This window comes from Xiphophorus couchianus, chromosome 11 (genome assembly GCF_001444195.1).
Source record: "Xiphophorus couchianus chromosome 11, X_couchianus-1.0, whole genome shotgun sequence".
Taxonomy (NCBI): domain Eukaryota; kingdom Metazoa; phylum Chordata; class Actinopteri; order Cyprinodontiformes; family Poeciliidae; genus Xiphophorus; species Xiphophorus couchianus.
The window spans coordinates 19919276-19937621 of NC_040238.1; the positions used below are offsets into that span (position 1 = coordinate 19919276).

General features: G+C 38.7%; 3 protein-coding genes across 3 annotated transcripts; all 3 read right to left on the reverse strand.

The window, feature by feature from the left end:
- Positions 1-418: 418 nt before the first annotated feature.
- Positions 419-6259, reverse strand: fam76b (family with sequence similarity 76 member B). Its single transcript, XM_028031088.1, has 10 exons — positions 5706-6259; positions 4722-4786; positions 4575-4629; positions 4238-4393; positions 3960-4147; positions 3159-3209; positions 2985-3062; positions 2736-2871; positions 2517-2618; positions 419-1526 (listed from the first exon to the last, which is right to left on the reverse strand). Exons 1-10 carry the CDS (start codon positions 5790-5792, stop codon positions 1437-1439), a joined length of 1008 nt encoding a protein of 335 aa, XP_027886889.1. The 5' UTR covers positions 5793-6259; the 3' UTR covers positions 419-1436.
- Positions 6260-6942: 683 nt separating this feature from the next.
- mtmr2 (myotubularin related protein 2) lies at positions 6943-14734 on the reverse strand. Its single transcript, XM_028031087.1, has 16 exons — positions 14486-14734; positions 12734-12836; positions 12624-12647; positions 12360-12426; positions 12131-12225; positions 11946-12050; positions 11713-11817; positions 11552-11635; positions 11323-11472; positions 11058-11246; positions 10439-10624; positions 10147-10353; positions 9951-10043; positions 9750-9863; positions 8513-8689; positions 6943-8429 (listed from the first exon to the last, which is right to left on the reverse strand). The coding sequence occupies exons 1-16, from the start codon at positions 14560-14562 to the stop codon at positions 8265-8267; spliced, it is 1941 nt and encodes a 646-aa protein (XP_027886888.1). The 5' UTR covers positions 14563-14734; the 3' UTR covers positions 6943-8264.
- A 260-nt stretch (positions 14735-14994) lies between these two features.
- cwc15 (CWC15 spliceosome associated protein) lies at positions 14995-18063 on the reverse strand. The gene is made up of 7 exons (XM_028031090.1): positions 17904-18063; positions 17373-17514; positions 16761-16873; positions 16545-16648; positions 15907-16017; positions 15645-15772; positions 14995-15567 (listed from the first exon to the last, which is right to left on the reverse strand). The coding sequence occupies exons 2-7, from the start codon at positions 17501-17503 to the stop codon at positions 15438-15440; spliced, it is 717 nt and encodes a 238-aa protein (XP_027886891.1). The 5' UTR covers positions 17504-17514; positions 17904-18063; the 3' UTR covers positions 14995-15437.
- Positions 18064-18346: the final 283 nt, after the last annotated feature.

Below are 18346 nucleotides of genomic sequence, written 5' to 3' on the forward strand. Positions count from 1 at the left end.
AGTCTTACGTTGATTTTCGAGAAATGGCTTCTGCCTCTCTGAGTGGCCTTACAGCCCGTGTCGGTGGAGGACTAGCTCAGTGACAGAGATGTTCATCTCTGGGTCACGGAACACGTCTCCTTCCCAAATGATATCACATATTTGTCATGTCGTATGTGAAGCATGGTTAACAGAGTTTTTAGAGGTTTTGAGTAATGTCACCAAAAATCCTTCAACCTAATTTGTTTTACATACATTTTAGTGGTGCAAATATCTGTACACCTCTAAATCGTTTGAAATGCCAGGTATATTTGTACAAATCATTAAAAAAAACGACTGTTATATATCCATCTGTCATTGGATAGCTTCATATTAGCTATGAAGTTAGACAGCTAATATGAAGTTAGCTAGCTAATGGTCAAGAAAACAAGCACACAGCAACAGTTTAGCCAGTTTAATAGTTTTAAACACTTGAGTTTTGAAAAAAAGTACAAAAGTGATCCTGAACGCCACAGTATGAAACCAACCCAGTAATGTAGGGTGATAGGTGTGTTCCTTTAAAAAGCATTTTCTACAGACAAGTGTATTTCAACTGGCCATACTATACACATAATGTACTCACTAAAACAGATAGAAGCAATGGTTTAAATACAATGGCTGAGCCCAGAAATACATTTAAAAGTTATCCTTAAAAAAACGTAATTAAAAGAAGGAGGAGAAAGAAGTCTCGCCACAACATCATTCTGGTCTCTGGCAGTAAAATCATGCAGTGTACAACCGTTCCAGTACAGAGGACCAGTAAAGCACTACAGCTGTCACACAGTGAGAAAATGGGAGGCCAAAAGGCCTCAGACAGCCATTCAGAGTGCTCACTGGTTGTTTTTCTTAATCGGTCCAGGGATTTCTCTGCTGTTTGATGGTAGCCCAGTCGGCATTTGCATACATTGTAAAGTTTCACATAATTTCTGTTAATGAGAGCTCATCTTGCATCCACTTAGAAAAATATAACTGATGATTGCTATTGAAGAAACCCCCAGAATGTGGGCTATTGTCCCAGTATGGTGTGAGGAAATAATAATAAAAAAACCGCTAAGAAATACAGCTGAATAAATAAATGCATGACATCCATAAAATCAGTCACCAGAATGCTCTCCACATTAGCACACCAAGCTTGCTTTGTTTTGGCCCGACAGTGTTAGAAACAAGGGCTTCATCCTCCACGCCATCTAAAGTTGAAGCCCTCGAGGCAATTTTGCCACGACACACCTAAAATACGCTGCTTTTTAGAGGTTGGTTTCTTGAATGTAACAGCTGGTTTCCTTTTACAGCATGGCTTCTGGCTTCAGCATCGTCGGAAGCAATCAAGTAGATGGCAATGAGGAAACACAGGAGGGAGACTCTCACAGTGTTACGAGAATGAAGCCGCTCTTCGTCGTTAGCCGCTGACCGGCCTATTGTTAGGGCAACAGCAGTGAGCTTCCAGTCCGGTCAAACTTTTTGCCCTTTGAGAGGGCGGCCACTTGTTTCATCAGCTCCCTGTTCTTGGACTGTGGAAAGACACAAACAGTGAAATCAGAGTGGATATATTTCTCTCCACTTCTCAATAACCAAACATAATGGCCATTTCTAAGATATGATGTGCAAATTCAATTACAAGAACAAACTGATAATTGGTCTCCTCATTGTATTCATAAAAGATGTAACCACATACTGTCAACAATAATTTAACGATGTATCGCAACACATATACAAGTCGGTGCTGATAAAGACACAAATAAAGTAGTAACAACTATAGGCTATTTTTCCATTCATTTCCTTTCCATAAATCTGTCAAAGTTTGGGAATCTGGATAATTTTCTACTTCCTTAGTGTTTTGCTGAATTTAATTCTACCTCCATCAAGAAGCTAAACTTTTTTTGCGTTTTGTCTGGTAAAATTTTAATGGAAAATTAAAACCTGATCACTGCGTCCAACCCTAACAACATTTGAATTTTCAGGTTGTATTAAATAATGCAATGTAATAGTTAGTGACAGTAATAAGACTTATATTATCCTTTTGATATCGAAATGAGAAGCATTTCAAACTACATTTCTTCACCTCTTCCTCCCCTCCAAGTCTGATTTAGTGTAAACATCACTCCCTCACAAGAAAAAAATGTTTCTTTATAAAAACTAATAAAGTATCGTTGAACTTTTGAACTGTTAATGCCTATATTCTATGATAAAATGACAAAAAACAAAGCAAAAGTTAGACAAATGGCAAAGTGTGAGCATAAAGGGCAACACAATGTTGAAAATGTGAACCCCTTTGTTGCACATGTGGATTTGAGATGCAAAGCTTAAAAATCTTGTACAACAGCAAGTTGATAACTGTACTGAGATCTGAGTTCAGTTCCTAAAAACCATGTTCCAAGTTTTCTTGAAACATGTATAGCCTTGAAGCTTCCCAAAACCTAGCTAGGATACGCTAAAAATAACCAAAACAACAGCTTAAGATCAAACCATTTCAGAGCACGGTCGTACACCAACTACCCCACCTGCTGTTGCTCCATGGCCTCTTTGTGTGATTTCTCCATTTGGTTCATCTTAACTCTCATATTTGACTCCTGGTACTGAAAGTCTGCTTTAAGCTCTGTGAGCTACAGGGAAAAAATGCAACATTTAATTAGCAGATTAAAAAAAAGGAAAAAAAAGCAGAAACTCAGAGCTTTGATTGAATAATTAGTGCTGGAGTTCATCTATGGAAGACGACTCGCCTTTCGATCCTTCTCCAGAATGGTCTGATCCCTCTGCTGAAGAAGCCTCTTTAGTGACATAACTTCCTCTTTCAGCTGGCTGATGAGAATGAAGTTGTCTGTTCCACCAGAGTCCATGGACTGGGTGATTGAACTACTGTTGGGATGAACAAGCAAACAAATAATGAAGAAAAAAAAAAAAGCTCCTGAACATGTGAGACAAATATAATGCAGCTATAAAGTTGAGCTTAAGTGACACGCCGGGGCTACCTGTCCCCATTGGATGGCTTCAGCTCCAGTTTTGGTTTCTTCTTTGGAGTCTCCTTCTGGATTGAAGACGATTTATGGCTGCAAAAGCAAAGCAAAGAGGAAAACTGAACTGTGAATATTTAAACATAATTTTAATCGCTGTTGTGCAACTTAACGAACTTGAAGTTGCTGTACCTCTGCTTCCACAGTCCAGGCTCCTGCTCAGGACTCAAGCTCCCACTCAGTCTGTGAAAGATGGGTAAACTTAGCAAATTGTACTTCATGGTATAAACTTTTTACTCCAACTATAGTAAAAGAATGATTTTCAGACAAGAATACTGACGATGGCTGAAAGTTAGCCATTTTCAGTACTGGTGAGATGTCTTAAAGTGAAGCACAGATATGTAAAAAACGATGTAAAAGAAAAACTTTCTGCCATTAATTCAGGTTGAAAGTGAAGTAAAAAATAAAAATGTAAAGCAGATAACAGGACGTCTCTACAGCAAAGGTGCTCTACTTTTTCATTTGAAGTTTTCAACATCTGCCATGAAGACATGCCGATTTTGGAAATGCATCATAGTTAAGGTAAAGATCTACATTCTCTAGCAAATACACACAGGGATTGGAAGGCTAGCCACGCTAATCGCTAACGTAATATCAATTACTGCCTTATAGTTTTGATTTTGTCTCATCGTGTTTTGTCATCTGTGTACTCATCGTGTTTATTTTAAAATACTGGTAAATCTGTTTTCAAGTCCACACTCTCTCAAACAAGTGGTGCAACATCGACTCTGGTCTTGATAATTACTGAAGAAAGACCAGAAAATACTTTTTTTTAATGCTATTCTTATTTTTTCCTATGTTTCCATTCTTGGGGAGAAATCAGAATCACACACAATCGAAATCTTGCAGGTAAAAACATGTACGAGAACTGGACACAAAGTTCAGATTGGTGAATCTCTACTGACTAGAAGTGACAACCTGTGGCAGACATACTTGTGGTGGGAGCCGCTGTGTCTGTGCTGGTGGTGGTGATGATGATGGTGATGCGATCTGGAGTGGTGGTCTTTCTCATTCAGGGATGAGGAGTTGGAGGAGCTGAAGCCTTTCCTCTGTTCTTTAGTCTTCTGCAGGACGCGGCGGTAGGACAGAGTGCAGAGCCAGCACAGCAGCTTGCCGTCCACCTGTAGCACAAGCAAGAGAGAGTAGGTGGTGAGACTCCGCCCATAACGTACGTGCCGCAAACTCAGACTGGACATCGCTCTAGTTTTCACCTTTCTTCTGCCTTCCTCCTTGCGGTCGAAAGCGCACTGCTGCTTGCACTGTTCGCAGGTCTGTGGGGGTCCATATTTCTTCTCCGAGTTAGTACACCGCTGGCATTTTGTCCCGATGAAAGCTGCAATAATGTTACAGTACTGGCAGGGTTTGGGCTGCAAAAACAGATGAAGAAAAACTTTTGAAAACAGGATATGGACACGAAACAGTCACAAGTAATTTCAATATGCGAGGTCTATTTCAAAAGACTGACGGTTTGGAGAACTAGTGCGAGAATATAACGCAAGCTCAGGTCAACTTTGCATTAAAACAGATTTGGAAGATTCTACTACTCACCGTTCCGAACTGTTTGACGTTCTGGGCACATTTCTTGCAAATTGTATTTGTTTTACTGTAGAGGAACAAACGGGGTTTGATTCCACAAAAAAAAACAAAAAAACATCCCAAATAAGAGGTAATAGAAAATAGTGGAGCCCTTCTCACCTCTCCTGCTGAAACTCAGATCTGCAGTATGTACACTTCACTATTGGGTGTGCAATACGACACTCCTGCAAAAGAAAAAAAAAATTAAGTACAGAAGCCCCCAGTTATTGGCACACTTGGTATAAAAATGTGTAAAACGCCTTAAAATTCAGATTTTTTATGTTGAGATGCATTTATATTTCCAATCTGATGGAGAATGCCTCATAGATTCTTTACTGCATCTATTTTCTTATTTATTAATCCAGATCGACAAGTCAACTTCAGTTGAATGACATGCTCTCTTGTTTTTCCCATTTTAGAGAATTGCAAGGAGGCAATGAGTTTTTAATTTAACTTTTTAAAAAGTGAGATTCTGCTAATGCACAATAAAATATCCTTTTAAAGTTTTATTTTATTTAACATCTTTACAGGGAATGCCAATATTTTACCTGTATACACGGTTCATTTTCCCCTCCCTTTTTCCTTTTGTGACTCATTATAACAGGAGAAATTGTTTACTTGTTTTAAGTTGGTATCCTTCAACATTATAAAGACATTATGGCAGGCAATTAATGACTTAATTCAGTTAAAAACTTTAAGAGCAGTTAATCCAGAGGTGATTGTGGGACATTTAAGAAAAATCTGAAACACATTAATTTGTAGAAGCTAATTAAGGGCATGTGGAAATTATATAAAGGCTTAAATGTGACTTAAAAGGCCTTTAATTCTCACCATACAAGCAGCAGCACCACAGGAGCAACACGTCTGAAAAATATGTACACTAAGTGACCCGTATAACAAATGTTTTAGCAGGTCAGGGTGTGGTAACACCGATATAACTCTACAATAAAAGGAACATTACGTTCATGTGGATGTTTTCCAAGTTGTTACATAATCTGAGCCCTTGCTAAATCTCTCCAAGGTGGCCATAACCAAACACCCGCACACAACTACACTCCTAAGGTCGTGATTGTTTGGGTCGTCCTCCCTCTCATGCTCTCCAACCTTGCAAAGCTGCTGGCCTTGCGACAGCTCCTCGAAGGGGTACCGCTGATTACACTTCGTGCAGGCGTACAGAGCCGACGTTGCCATTCTCGCCCCAACCTGAGCAGTCGTCCGACCTAGCCGAGGAGGAGCACCGAGGTCCAGCTGCGAACTGAACGGATTAGCCGCGCCGTTTCTACCGTCAGAGCCGCTCGCTGTTACTCAACTGAGAGCTGGGGGGGGGGAAAAACACACCGCGTTGGCATCCGACGTTAGCCCGCTCGGCTACGTAGCGCAGGGCAAATACAGAAATAGCTCAGCTGGAGGGAGCGAGCGAGCGAGCGGCGAAGAACAATAAAGTCCTGATCTCCGGGCTCTCTCGCTGCGTCGCCCCGCCGCCGATGGCTTCTCCTTGGCTTTTAATGGCGTCGCCTCGGGAATTAATCCTCATCAACAATGAACTCCGCGGGGTTCAAGTTTCCGCTGCTCTCGCCGAGGAATGTTATTTTCCTTGTGTTTTCCGTGTCTCTTTTTTTGTGTCATGTAACCGGAAGAGGCCGACAGCTCACGAAGAAGGAAGGAAACCTATCGCGACACAACATCCGTCCGCGGGATTTACAGTTTGAAATGAGCTCAGCCAATCAGGGGGCCCGCACAAATGTTCACTTTTCGATATCGCATACACTTAAAAGAATGAAATGCAAGTTGGCTTGAATATTTTTAAATGCTTTAGGGTGTTTATATGATTGGAAGCCATTTTGCAAGCAAAAAAGTGATAACACGGAAGTTCCGGTGGATATCAGGAACAAATTTCAATTTAACCTCAATCTGAAGTTATCCAATCAAGGGAATCCTGGCAAGTTACAACCATAGACTTCAATGTATTTCTTTGCGATTTTATGTGACAGACCAACAAAATTCTGAAAAGTGTGGTGTTCAGACAAATTTAATACCCCTAAATAAAACCCAATGCTCTTCTGTAAAGGCATCAAGAGTTTTGTGAGAGAGCAATAGTGATTAAATAGCATCATGAAAACCAAGTAACACTGCAGACAGATCAGGGAGAAATTTGGTGTAAAGCTTACAATATCCCAACCTTTGCCTATCTCAATGGTCACCGTTTAATTAATCTTCAGAAAATCAAAACACATGCATAAACAGTATGGCACAACTACCAATTAAATTATGTGTCAATCTAAAGTGACAGAATACGAAATTATCCACTCATAATCAATAAACATTAAAAATGACTCCACAGTGTCACTTTTATTAAATAGTTTAATATGGTTTGACATCTGACAGTACACTTGACAATGCAGGAAATAGATGAATAAAGGTAGTGAGCACAGTATAAGGAATGGTGTGGACGTTTATGACTAATAGTTCTACATTTTAAAGAAACAGTAATGCATTATCAGTGACAGAGATGAACACAGAGAAAGATGTAGTGGAATAACAACCTAAGAACAATTAGTTTGTTAGTGGGTATTGGATATTTAAACGCTACAATGCAGAAACATAACAATGTAAGAGTTCCCACCAATAGAGTCAACCTTTCTTATTTATTTTTACCATGAAAGGCACTTTTTTTATAAACTAGAGATCATTACTGCTAGTGCTATTAGGGAAGTTACCAAACATTTCAACAGTTTACATATGAGGAAAACATCATGAGGCTGATTAGTGTTTCATGTGAGTGTTTTTATCATCATTGTGCACATTTGAGTTTTTACTCTTGATTATTTATATGAAAGGCACAGATTCTAATTATTACATTACATTTAATAACCAAAACAAACCCAAATAATTGCATATCCTTTACAACTAACTGATATCACCCCCCAAAATTATGAGACTAAGAGAAAGAGGATGCTTACAGTTCATAACAAGTCCATACTACAGGATAATAAATAATGTTAGCTTCTTAGAGAACTTAAACTTACAAAAGTTGAATTGCTCAGTAAAAGGAATGTTATACATAGTATCCCTTCTCAAATTAAAACAGATATTTGGTCGCAACAGTCTAACAGTATTGATTTATGAAGACAAAGCAAGTGTTAAAAATGTTAGCATCATTTCTTTTTAGTTATCGGTTGAAACAAATATGTACAAACTCAAAGACTGTTGGGTTTTTTTTGTGTGTTTTTGCAGCACTATGTGTTCACAAATTGTGCTGCTGTGCTTCGAAATGAACATGAAGTAGTGGAGTGAGTGTTCCTATGAGGCATAAAAAAACATAACCCAAATGGTAACTAGTGTAAAAACTAACACTGATTGTGGGTGGGTCAACAGGCATTAAAGTCCTTCTTTATTTATTTTTTTACATGCCCTCCTACCTCACAAGACTAATATTTTATATATGGCTGCAGTCCAGTGATCTCAGACATCTCCAACGTAAACACACTCTACCTGAACAGTCACACATCTTTGCGTGTTCAAACTTAAGGTGGTAGTGTATTCGTCCCCTAAAGAGGCGGATCGACACACGGGCTCTTCTTGGATCCAGTTGTGACACTGATTCCTAGGTTTTCCAATGTTCTCCCAGGCATAAAAACACTGCTTTCATAAAGACATTGAGTGTCAAACAAAGGTTTGCACGGGAGTGATGGAGCGTGTGGGTGAGCCCGCCCTCTCCGAAGACGATGAAGCAGAGCGGTTCGTCACCTCCCTCTGTAGCTCGTTCACTCTCTTCTGAAGCTCGGCTCGCTTCGCCAGCAGCTCCTTGTGGCGCTGGTGAATAGGTTCCTTGTCGAACACGGAACAAAGAAGCCTACATTTTCAGCTTTGGAGCACTTAAAAACCAACTAACAGAAGAATTTATGATATACCTGCGGTTTCATGCGAGGGTTCCAGCGGATGTAGTAGCCAGACCAAAGTTCCAGGTGGCGCAAGCTGACAACGGGGAACAGCACCTGGTTTGAGTAGTTTACATACATTGGATTGGTGAACTCCTCTAGCTGGCTGTTAATGTAGGACCACACCGAGACCGTCCTCTTGGGAATCTCCTTAAATTAAGAAGAAAAAACAACTGCATTAATGTTTTTGCATCATCTTGACTGTTTTTATAATTTGTTTAAATTATTCTGTCACTATTGTGAATCCGCGTTATGATTCTATGAAAATATACGTGAAACTGCTGAAAGCTTCCAACTTAATAAATCTGTTTTATTTACATGACAAGTCCGAACTAAACACTGATCATTTTGAATTAAAAAAGTAGCTACCTCACCCCTCAAAAACAAGAGCTTAGTACCTGCTGTGTGTTTAAGTGTGTAGGCTTTGGACAGGTTGCATGTACATATAATATAAATCACTTTAAAGTCAACTAAAAACTTTTTTCTTTGACCATTGTAAAGTAAAACCCATGCTCAAACAGAACCATAATATAATTTGAGAAGGCCACCTATATCAATGAGCTTTAACAATGGATGCAATTACCAATGGAGGTTTAATTGACCATTTTCCAGTTAAAAATGTCACTCATCATAATTTGTGGCAACTAAGGCAGGAAAATATGTAAATAGGATCCCTTTTATAGAGACTTAAGCCACATTAAATTACAGTTTAAGTGAGTAATCAAAGCGAAAGAGGATTAAAAAGATGTAAAATCAGTGACAAAGGCCAGGTGGCAAATACTAAGTGATAATAATTAACATGCTAATTAGGGAATGATGCGCATAAAGTGGAGACTAAATTTAGTTTAGAATGCTGACGAGGTGAACTCTAAATGTGTGTACACTGACTTCAGCTAAAACATTTTTTACAACTTGGAGGTTTTAATTTTGCAAAAAGCATTAAACTTTCATCCCACACAAGAAGCATAGAGAAAAAAAGAAAAGAAAAATTGCCTTACTCTGTCCTAATGCAATACAATCTGTACATTTTACACTATTCACCCCCCAAAACATTCACCATACAAATATTGAGCAACACACACAAATGCAACAGGATTTGATGTTTCACAAAATGTGAAACGTGTTTTTAGATTTCACAATATATGTGACGAGTGTGACAGCAACTTATAGTGGAAAAAATGACTCATTGCAGAATCAAAAGAACCCTTACTTCCTTCAACCTTTGCTGTTCACTGTTACACAGGAATGTCCCAAACAGGCAGCTGTAGAGATGGTCCAGGATTGTTACCAGGAAGTATTCATTAAACTCAAAAGCTGCAGGAAACTTCAATAATAAAAAAAGGATACATATTATCTTTCAAGATTCACTTTCTCCACGCAGAAATGTATCACGCGGTTGTCCTTTACTTACCTGTCGAGTCAACTGCCACACACAGTCAATGAACTGGATAAAGACAGGGGAACGGTCTGCATCGTTGTGGTTTTTATCGCCGTGACCGATACGCTGATAGACCCACGATGAGGAAAGCCGCTTATTTAATTTTAAATTACAACATACAAATATATATATATATATTTTTTAAAGGGATAAAAACGTTTCAGTTTACCAGCTGGAAGCGATGTCCAAAACTCAGCCACTCTTTCTCGAGCAGCACTTCGAAGCCGCGGATGGTTCTGTAGTAACCGTCCAGCATGAGCAGGGACAGAGAGGTGAGCTGGGCGGTCCTGTCCCAGCCGTCGCTGCAGTGCACCACCACGGACGTTTTCCCAGACTCCACCTTGTCTGCGATCCTCAGCGCTCCGGCCAGAATCAGCTGAAAACACACCAGCAGAAAAATAAACCCAAAGTAACTAAGAAATGTTGGTGGGTGGCTTGTTTTCATAAATAATCCTGCCCACCTTGATGTGTTCGAGCCAGTGAGTGGACTCCAGGTTGGACAGCCAATGGGAGTCCTCGATATTGGGGTAAACTAAATCTTTGATTTTGCGCAGCGACTCCCGCATGACGTGGATGTTGTGGATGTCCAAGAACACGAGCTCAGCGTTCTGATATGCGTCCTCACTTTCATATCCACCGCCTTTCATCTGCAGAAAGGAAGAGAGAAATAATTGTTTCCTAGCTTAATATTCAATTCAAGCATCATTAAAAACAGAATCCTTGTGCATAGTAAAAATAGCAAAAGAATATATTTTGTCACATTAAAAAGTGAGATTTTCAGTTTTCATTGTAGAAATGAAACCACAATAAAACAATTATTTTAAGACTTTTCACACAGGAGTTTAATGTATGTCTGCATAATCTTTTCTGCTAATAAAAGAGTGCATGAAATCACTTTTGACCTGCTTAGGTGCTGAGAAATGACTGTTTCTCAATATAAAAATAGTCGTACCTCTAAATTCATGCTGCCATTTTTGTATTAAGTTTTGCTCAATGCTGCCAACTAATTCTAGCAGCTCTAATTTTATCCATCTATAAAATTCAAGTAAAAACTGCTTTTTAAAGATTTATAATATCGACCTTGTTGGCAGCGGCGTTGACGCTCGGCCTGGCATCAAAAATGAAAAGCTTATGGGACTGAGCATTAGCATCCATGATCGCCTGCAGGTATTTCTCATCTTCTTTGCTGCGCTTGCCATTCACTCCGACCATCGGCTGGCTGCAGCGCGTCACTGTGGCCTGGCTCTCTGGGTGGATCCATGACAGCACCTGCCGCATGAAGGTCAGGAAAACATCAGCACCGTCGACGAGACAAAGTCATGGATGTTTGGGTTGGATTACTCACAGGTATCCTGCCTTTTGCTCTAAAAGCTGCCACTCTCTTCAGGTCTTCGTCTGGTATGTTGACCGGAACCACAAGAGTGGATGGGTATGTATCGCAGAGCTCAAAGTGGTCATTTACCTTCGTTATCCTCCAGCTTTCATTGGGTATACCCTGAGAATAAAAAAACATCTGTAAGAATGCTCCTAATAAGATTAAGAAAAACATTAAAGCTTCGCGCTCCTGGAATTACCTGTCTTTTATACTCCGATATGGGATCATACACCTTCCATCCGTTTTCAGGAAAAACTTGCCCGTATTCAAAGGCAAAGATTTGCTGTGTAGTGAGGAGGAGAAATGAAGCGGTTGTGCAGCGTTAATGCGACAGCAGCAGTGAGCTGGAGAGCGACTCACCAGTCCGTTGGAAACAGGAAATGCAAATTTCATCAGAACTTCAAAAATCGACTTCTTGAGAGTGTCATCCACCTGTTTGTGTGAAAATCGCAGAATGCGCATGTCCTGCAAAATAGCAAATAGTCTGTCACCATGGCAAAAAATTAGCAACAGTAGAAATGTAGGTTTTTAATAAGTGACGTGTGATGAACCAACCGGTTGTATCTACGTATGAAACAACGTCAGGTATTCACCTTGCAAACTACTCCATATGACGAGTCAACACGGTTCGAAGCATTTCCAATTTTTTCCACTCGACTTACAACTCCGAGAGGTAAATCCAGCATAAACGCCGGATCCTAGATATGAGCAACAAATTAACAAAATAATTCTTCAAACTACTAACAGCGTTTTCATCTTTACCATGGTCCGCACGCACCTTGTCCATGGACTTAAAGAAAAGCCTGTAGTTGGTGACCATCACTGTTCCCCTCAGTGCTCCAGTGAAAGGACAGAAGTAGGTAATGTCATATGCTATTGAAAAAAACCCCAACAAAAACAAGATCAAGCTCAATTATTCAATAATTTTTCTTTTCAGTAATTTGAAAATAATAGTTTACTTCCAGTGCCAGCCCTTTAAGCCCCAAGCAAAAAAGGAAATAAATTACCCATATCTTGCACAGTTTCATTCGGAAGTAACTGTGGTTCTTCTTTATCTGAGTCTCTATGTGCCTTCTACAAAACATCCAACATGCAAAGCAGTCATTCCATCTCAAATATGACTTTAATATTCACAGATTTATAGAAAAATCTTCAAATACCCAAATAAATCATGCAGAACTAATGCAACGTTACAACGTTAACATTACAAGTTCCACTCAGAGTTTTGAAAAGTTGCTGATTTTGGCTCAGAAACTTATGCAATAGCATACCTTGGCAGTGGCTTTAGGCTTCACCTGGGGGATGCATAAATGAGGAGAGTTATGAAAACTTATTTTTATCAAGCTGCAGAATATCAATGAGCTGAACGCAGGCAACTAACCCGGAGCTCAGGAGAAAACTCTGCAGACGTCGACACAGAGTCGGAGGACAAAACAGATGGAGGTTTGGCCTGGGCAGAGCGGTCGGAGCGAGAGGTGGAAGTGCTGAGAACAGATAAAACAAAGACAGAAGATAAAGAAAATGATTTAATCTTTCTTCCTTTAACTTAGATTTATGTTTGACAATAAATTGATAGCTATATGAATCCAACCAGCCTTCTGCAGCTAAAACCCCTTTTGCATCAGATTCATCTCGTTACTATAGATCTATAGTAAAAAAAAGTTAAAAGCTTCTATATCCATACAAGTCTATCAACTATTGTCATATAACCATGAACTTCAATTAATATTTTCGGATTGCTTTCCTGATCATGATATTTAATGTTATCTATTGTGATTATAATAAAAGTTATTAAAAATATTTAACTGTGGGGCGTGCCGTGGTGGCGTAGTGGTTAGCGCGACCCATATTTGGAGGCCTTGAGTCCTCGACGCGGCCGTCGCGGGTTCGACTCCCGGACCCGACGATATTTGCCACATGTCTTCCCCCCTCTCCTTCCCCGTTTCCTGTCAGCCCACTGTCATATAAGGGACACTAGAGCCCACAGAAGACCCCCTGCAGGGGTAAAAAAAATATATATATATATTTAACTGTATGGCTGTGCAATGCTGTTATTGTGAATTTATCAATGTCACTATAAATCAATAGTCTTATCATGACAGGAAGAAATGTTCTGAGATAATACAATAAATGCCCATTTCTATTTAGAAATCGGCAGTGTAATTGAATTGAACTTTATTGTCATTGCACTGTCACAAGTACAAGCAATGAGATGTAGTTTGCATCTATCCAGAAGTGCTCTACGAGATATAAATATTTATTTACAGATGTACAAGACTATGTATGTATGGACTATAAGGGGTTATAGCAAAGAGATATAGATATTGTGTATAAATATAAATATAAATATGGGAGCTATATGCACAGATTATACAGAATATACAAGAATGTTAGGGAATGGATTATATATGTATATAATATAATACAAGATAAATAATGGCAGATACTTTTCCTGCATCTTACAGGTTCTGTGGTTCTCCTAAATTCTCAAACTCAGCCAGGTTTTGCTGGAGGTTTTTTCTTGATAAAAACAAGAGGCTCCTTTCCACTGTCACCACATGCTTGTTCAGGATGAGGAATCGCTGCAAAGCCAGCAACTGGGTGAAATTTGCTGGGACTTTTACAGTCTCGATTTGAATTATCGAGACTGCAACTCTGGAAAGTATTGAATTATAATAAGGATAATTTAGAACTTTATGTATTTGAATACAATTTACACACAACTGAACTAAATAGAAAAGCAGGCGGGTCTGAGATTGATGTATAACAGAATGCACAACGCCCATGTCTGTCTTACACACACTTTGGATTTTAAATAGAATGTTTTGCATAGGTTTTATTGCGTCCATGAGCTTTTATGTCAGACAAACAACTGAACTCAGAAACAATAAGAAAAACTAATACATGCAAGCCAAGCTCTTGTCCTATTTTAATGACATCTGTGATCGTCTTGTGACAATTTAGGAGGCGTTCTTAATTATTGGAGTTTAAACACTCACTACTAAAATTACACCTATGACACTGGAGGACGAAAACATTAAATACGTTTAAGAAGCCCCTATATTCATTAGTGCGTCAATTTTCAGACTTTTACCCACATTTAAAAGCAATAAGATATGAAGGGTTTAGCTACCTGGACAATGAATCAACACTTGGCTGTCGGGAAGAGGGTTTCGAGCCCAAACTATCGACGCTACCGCTCTTCTCCATCTTCTCCTGCTTCAAAAATGTAAGTAAAAGGTAGGACGAGCTCCGAAAACGTGATGTAGACCGGGGTTTCCGCTGAACACCGCCTTTAAATGCTCACTCCCAGCATAGCAAATCCTCACAAACAAAAGGAAGCTGCCATTTTTCCCCCAGAAGCCTCCCAATCCCTGTCACAAACAGGACATTGTGAAGGATGGCGCCCTCTGTCGGTTATCTGAGATATTAGCAGTCCATGGGATACTTGAGATTATTACAAAAATTATTTTTATTACATGCAACTAGAAAGAATTAAAAGGTTAAGGACACTCATTGAGAGTTTGTATCAGACTTTCTTTTATAAATAATATGGTGAAGTTGCCACATTACAACTTTTTTTAGGTAGTTTAATGGTGATGGGTCATGAAATATTTTTTTTTACAAATTAAAATTTGAAAAGTGTGGCATGTATTTCAATTAATCTCTCTTTATTCAGATGCCCAAAGTGTATCAATTTTTACTAAGGGACACAATGCATTACTAGCAAATATTTTACCATAAAAACACATGTAAAATTATTTTCTATGGGAAAGATTTTAAATTTAACTTCTGTTTGACATTCACTGATAACTATATTTGAAGAGGCATTTCATGGGAAAAATACTGTGAGCCAAGTCATTGTTTATTGAAATAAAAAATGAACCACAGAAATAAATGTTAAATCACATTTCAAAATGTTTTCACAAAATTTAAACAGAGGATGCAACTCATTTATATACAGCCATTTACCTGTTTACTCTGCAAAGTCTAATGAATTTCAATGGCAGCAGATGCTGTCTACCATTTGAGGGTTGCAGACCAAAAATGATAAAAATGATCCAATAAAGCACAGAGCAAGTCCTTTACTTTACATATTTTTCCATAAACTTCTTGTGGAACTCTGAGCGCAGCGTATCGTTGACGAAGCGTTTCTCTTTCCGTGCCTCATCCACCCCTTTGGCACAATTTTTAAACACAACATCATCGTCCCACCTAAAGAGATGATACATGAGAAGGTTACTGGTGGTGATAAACAACACACACACACAAAGGTTTTCTGAGAAATATACCTCCTTTTGACTCTAAATGTATTTTGAACTTGGTTCTGTTGCTGCTGGCCGGCCAAATTAATCAGGGGATTGCCACTCAAGATATTTTCCATTCGAATCCTCTCTTCTTCTGCCTTCTGCTCTCGCTCCTGAAGTGGAAAACAAAAAATAAATAAATAAAGGAACTAAGCCTAAAGAGACATCATTCAGCTCCTTTCTAACATTTAATAACTGTACATCCATTTCAATCCAATAAGCAGAAACACGAGTGTTCAGTTGTTACTTTGCGTTCCTGCTCCTCGGCTCGCTCTTTCTTGATCTTGTCCAGTTCAGCCAGGAGGGCAGCAGTGTCATCATCGTCACTGTCTTCCTCAGAGTCTTCATCTTCATCATCCTTAGAAGGATGAAGAGAAAATGAGATGGGGAGTCCAATGAGAGTTTTAAAGAGGATGAATAAAGTTAGCAATAAGGTTCACGAATATCACACCATTAATTGTTCAAGTGAACTTCGTTTATTGTCAGAAGAATTTTGATTTGTTGTGAAACCAATAAACTGCAAAACCCAAAAACAACAAGAATTGTTTTTTCCCCCTATATTTTCAATGGGTGATTACACAAGTAGTACAAAAAGTAACAATACCTTCAAAACCATGATTTAATGCAGTTATGTTGTGCTGTTTACTGACACAATTGCATGAGCAATGTCCTGACGTAGGCTATTTAATAATCGGTAAGTTATCTTTAGTGAACTTTTGTTTTAGGAGAGCAGCTTTAACTAGATTGACATGCACTCGATATATTATCAAAAAGCAATATAGTAGATTTCTAAATATGATTTATAATCAATTTTACTGGATAAATACAACAAAACATCAAGATAAACTTTTATGTCCATATTGACCACTGTGAGTCCGAACTTACGTCAGTCAGAGGGTCATCAGCATCAAGGTTTGCTGCTGGGATTTGATCCAGTCTGGGCCTCTTTGAAGATGATGAAGAGGATGATGAGGAGGTTGTGGTGTGTTCTGGAAAAAACAAATACTAATAATTGATCCCGTATGTAAAAAACAATTAAAAAATTAGGGACTGTGTCAGAAATATAGCCTAAGAATATTATTCTATATTTAAAACAAAAACCTCTGGGTCCCCTCTCTCTGGTCTTGTCACGGGAAACGACACGTTCCCTCTCCTCCAGCTCCCTGCGGAAGTCACGAGCACGCACCTCCTCGGGGGCATCCTGGGTGGGTTGCCTGAGCACCAGACAGTATTTATTGTAGGACAAAAGAAAAAGAAAAAAAACACCTAAAAATAACTTATGACGACGCAAAACAGTCTCTTTACTGTAATCTCGTCCAAATGAACACCCAACAGAGAAAGCAAGTATTAGCTCATTATCCCTGAGGATTTTGCTCTAGCTGTCATGATAGAGGGAGTAGGCTGGGAGGTAGATTGAGTGATGAATCCAGAGCTCTACCAGTCAGACTTGCTTCAATTAAATTCAAGCAAGCCAATTAAGCCATCAACAAATCCCAACATTCAACAAAGCATGCTTGTTTAAGCTTTTATTTTCAACAATTACTATGTTTTTTTTTTTTCTTTTTTAAACGCACACTTATGATCTTTGCATCATTTGAAATGTTTATTAATTCTCTTTCATATAAAACAACTTATTTTCTCAATCTCCTTTGAAAAACCATAAAATCTACTCTCATGAAAATTTGAATTAGCCCTTATATTCGATCTACAGACCTGTACTTGATCTTTGTATGACCTGGAAGATCTCGGCTGGAATACTGCTTGGAAAGAGCACTCAGATCTCCCTCTCCTTTCCCCCTGCCTCCTCTCGCAGGCTCAAATGTGGGTCTTGCAGCTGTAGTCATCTTGGACGGCTCTGTTTTATTCAAACGTAACACATTAAATAATACATATGGTGGGAAAACAAGTTATTAGTTTTGTCTTAAAGTATTTCACATCATCGTTAGAATATTCAACGCAACAAAAAAAAAATCTGCATTGTTTGTTGGGCTTAATCTAACTGTAATTAGACAATCCTACTAAATTTTCAACGGACTTTAAAGACAAAGTTTGCATATTAGCTAGAAATGCTAAATACAGGCTAACTTGGTTCAACGCGCTTGTCTCGTCAACTGTGTATCATAAATGTTCCGCTCAAATTGAGTGAAAGTATAATATTCTTTTAAATAGTAAGCTGTGTAAATTTTTACTCTCTATATCAGATACGTGGTTATAAGTAGGTTTTTCCAAAGGCTCAATACTTACCAGGCTGCTAGCACACGACAAAAGACAGCTTCTCGAATCCGTGTGGCGTCATTTCCGGAATAAACATTAAAAAAAAAAAGAGGAAAAGATGCGTTTATAGAACTCGGACAAAATATATATTTTGATCTTGGTACAAAATAGTATCATCATAACTTTGTGGAATATATTTGTATTTCCAAACAATTTTATTTGTAAAATATTAAACGGGTGTCAACAGATAAAAACGACCCACTTGTCTACTCTAATGTGTTGGCTTTAGAAAAACGTGCAGTGTTATGGAAGAGACGGTAGAGGGCAGGAATTAGCAGAAAATGTATAAACCCTTCAACCTGTGTTGTCATTTACAGCCAAAATGTTTTTATTGTTCGTATGCAAATGTTCGTCTGGCACAAAAGCAATTTTATTTTTAAACATCCTGCCTAAAGAACCAAAACTTACTTGAA